At 44.1% G+C, this 3,407-nt stretch overlaps 1 protein-coding gene across 1 annotated transcript in view; it reads right to left on the minus strand.

The window, feature by feature from the left end:
* A2ML1 (alpha-2-macroglobulin like 1) overlaps window positions 1-2,777 on the minus strand; it is a 32,394-nt gene extending 29,617 nt beyond the window's left edge. Inside the window, 4 exon segments of the mRNA XM_035027847.1 lie at window positions 947-999; window positions 1,558-1,720; window positions 2,039-2,222; window positions 2,713-2,777. Coding sequence (XP_034883738.1) covers window positions 947-999; window positions 1,558-1,720; window positions 2,039-2,222; window positions 2,713-2,777 — 465 coding nt within the window.
* Between the last annotated feature and the right edge of the window lie 630 nt (window positions 2,778-3,407).

Raw genomic sequence — 3,407 nt, forward strand, 5'->3', positions numbered from 1 at the left:
TAAAAAGCTTCATGACAGGGCGCCTGGGTGGCTCAGTTGGTTAAGCGACTGCCTTCGGCTCAGGTCATGATCCTGGAGTCCCTCAAGTCCCGCATCGAGTCCCGCAGCGGGCTCCCTGCTCGGCGGGGAGCCTGCTTCTCCCTCGGACCCTCCCCCCTCTCATGTACTCGCTCTCTCTCATTCTCTCTCTCTCAAATAAATAAATAAAATCTTTAAAAAATAATAATAAAATAAAATAAAAATAAATAAAAGCTTCATGACACAGCATGTATCCTGGGCTGTGACTGAAGGAGAAAGAAAGCAACAGGGATCACCGAGAGGTAAGTGTTTCAGAAATGTAAAAACGACACAAGCCCTAAATTGAGATCAAACGTATCATAAGACTTAGGATTCCAGGGATTGAGCTGTTCAAGGAGCATTTAAGTAATCGCCAAATGTTACCACCTTTTTACCTTTGGCTCGTAATGTAGTCTTTTTTTTTTTTTTTTTTTAAGATTCTATTTATTTGACAGAGAGAGACACAGCGAGAGAGGGAATGCAAGCAGCAGGGAGTGGGAGAGGGAGAAGCAGACTCCCTCCTGAGCAGAGAGCCCGATGCGGGGCTCAATTCCAGAACCCTGGGATCATGACCTGAGCCGAAGGCAGACACTTAACCGACTGAGTCACCCAGGTGCCCTTTAAAAACCCTTTTAATATGAGCATTTCTCAGGAATGTTAACCTAATGGATGTCCTCAGCTATCCACTTGAGAACCGGGCATGCTGCCTGTTTTTAGGAGATGGGACAAGGAGGGTTTAGACTTACACCCTGAGGCTAGCACAAACATTCTGCATCTCAGAGGACTTCACTCATCACACTTTTAGAAAGAATCTCTTCTCCTTTTGCCTACTCTCTCTCTCAGTCTGCTCTACTCCTCTCCCCTTCCCTCTTCCCAACTAAATTCTCACCTTGTCACTCACTGGAACAAAGCTGCTGTTCAGGGTGACAATGGGGAAGTGCACTAGAACAGAACAGGAGGCATTGTCAAAGGGAATTTTCCCCTCGCTGAGTCTTTCTTCCACCCTTTCTACTTCCCCACACATACTTCTGAGTCAGCAAAATTCCATCAGGTTTTACTTTAAAAAAAAAAAAAACCAACTAAGTCTGGGAGAGAGATCAAAGCACCCAAAGGGTTTCTCTTCACAGCTCCTGACTTGGAAACATTAGAACGGAATGCCCTTCTAAGGAAGAAGGCACAAAGTACAAATACCAGGGGTTCAAGCCAAATGCCCTTGATGCTTTTATTCACACACAAGCAGCTGGTCCACAGCAGCCCAGTTAAACTTGCAAAATTCCATCCCAGGAAAAAATGTGTACTTTTGTTTCAGATACACACACATACTAGCAACTCCACCCACTTATTCCTGCTTATGTAACACAGCGTGTCTTCAAAACTTGTGACCCTTCCTCCCTCCTGCCTTGTTCCATAGACCTCCCACCAAACCACAAAGCCCCTCTTTCTGAATATTTGCAGTAGTTTGCCCTGTATTTTGTCGAATCCCATCTGTGTGTCTCTTACCTTCCTGCCCTGGGTTGTAGATAGGTTTGTCAGTTTGTATAAAGATGCCATTCCCCTGCCTCTGAATTAGAACCTTTTTCTTCTCCTCCAAGCTGATATTACTTCTGGTTGCCGACGCCCACATTGTAGCCACTTCTTCTGTACCACCAGCAGGAGGTGGTACCTGAACAAGAGAAGGCAACTAGCTCTGTGGAGGAGTAGGATATTGGGGAATGGAATCAACTGAGTTAGATGGGGGTAGCAAGGGTAGGGCCATAAAACAAGTTGCCAGGAAGAAGAAGGGAAACCACATTCAGAGGTTAGTCAAAAACTAAAAGAAGAAATCCAAGGTCAAGGAAACTATGAATGCGTTATGGCCAGGAGTTGAGTTTAGGTTTAGGAGAGACAGGTTTGAAGACTGTGACAAGAGTAGATTGCCTAAGTGCCTAGGAAGGAGGATGAAAAAGGAAGGGAGCAAAGTTGGGGTTGAATCTGTGCTTACCAGAAAGGAGATGCACTGCAAGGGTCTTTTCTTCGATTCAGAAGTTTCTAGCAACTTCTGGGTCTTGTTCTTGGTCTCCAGAGTAATAGTGAATTTTACATCATGGGACACCGGGCGCAGATCCAAACAAACTTTCTGGGTAGAGGGGAAGTTAAGCTGGGCTGGTACTGTCACCAGATAGTTTCTATTAAGGAAGCAAAAGGATTTCAGGTCAGTAATGATTCATTCATTCAGTGAAAAATTAAGCCCTCTCCTAAGCACTCAGCATATAGCAGTGAATTAAACAGACTGATTCCCTGCCTTTATGAACCTTATTTTCTATAATGGAGAAGCAGATGAGTAACAAATAACTCAGCCTTAAGCTGTGTACATCCTTAAACTAACCACAATTAGGAGGCCATCACTGAGAACCTACACCTAGGGTACCAGGAAGGAAATTAATTCTATTATAGAGAACAGGGTATGAGGAGTCGCCCCTTCTTTTTTTTCTTAAAGCTTCCTTTCAGTGTCTCTGCCTTTCTCTCTGGGTAGAGGAGAAATGGAACCAAAGAAGGAACAGATGAGAAGGAAATTAAAACAAATCAGAGGTTATCTCTTATCTCCCATATTTACATTTGAGAAAAATAGACAAAGAAGCCACCTGCCCTAAATCAACTCTGACACCAAGCACTTACAGGAGATATTTTTCTGCAATGGCTGGTGATAGGGTCAATATTCCTAGAAGGAGCTGAGCCCACATCCTTGTGGGTGAGATTCCTCAAGAGCAGGAACCAGAAGTCTGCGTCCCTGCTATAACATATATATAAACCACACAGGGTGTGGCGCTTTGATTAATGCTCTAGCCAATCACCTATTGGAGACTCAGGCTAAGGTGGTAACCCCGGCTAGGACTTCTGTACACTTCCTCAAATTAATTTCTCCCTGAAACATTCATACTGGCTCAGCCAGTCCTTAATACCTATTCTGGGAGAAAACCCAGGGTTGAGTATTCACAGCAGTAATGCTCTCAGAATAAATTTTGGACTCCTCCCTTTTTTTCTGATTTCATTCCAAATTTCCATCCATATTTGATCTTTGTTCTCTTTTTATTATTAAGACATACTTGGGAACACAAGTATGGGAACAGTTATCAATAGAAAAGCAGTATATCGGGGCACCTGGGTGGCTCAGTTGGTTAACCGTCTGCCTTCGGCTCAGGTCATGATCCCAGCGTCCTGGGATGGAGCCCCTCATCGGGCTCCATGCTCGGCGGGGAGCCTGCTTCTCCCTCTCCCTCTGTCGGCCTGTCTGCCTACTTGTGATCTCTCTCTCTTTCTGTGTCAAATAAATAAATAAAATTTAAAAAAAAAAGAAAAGAAAAGAAAAGCAG

The sequence above is a fragment of the Mirounga leonina genome, unplaced genomic scaffold (genome assembly GCF_011800145.1).
Source record: "Mirounga leonina isolate KUSES-001 unplaced genomic scaffold, KU_Mleo_1.0 Mir_201, whole genome shotgun sequence".
Lineage (NCBI taxonomy): Eukaryota > Metazoa > Chordata > Mammalia > Carnivora > Phocidae > Mirounga > Mirounga leonina.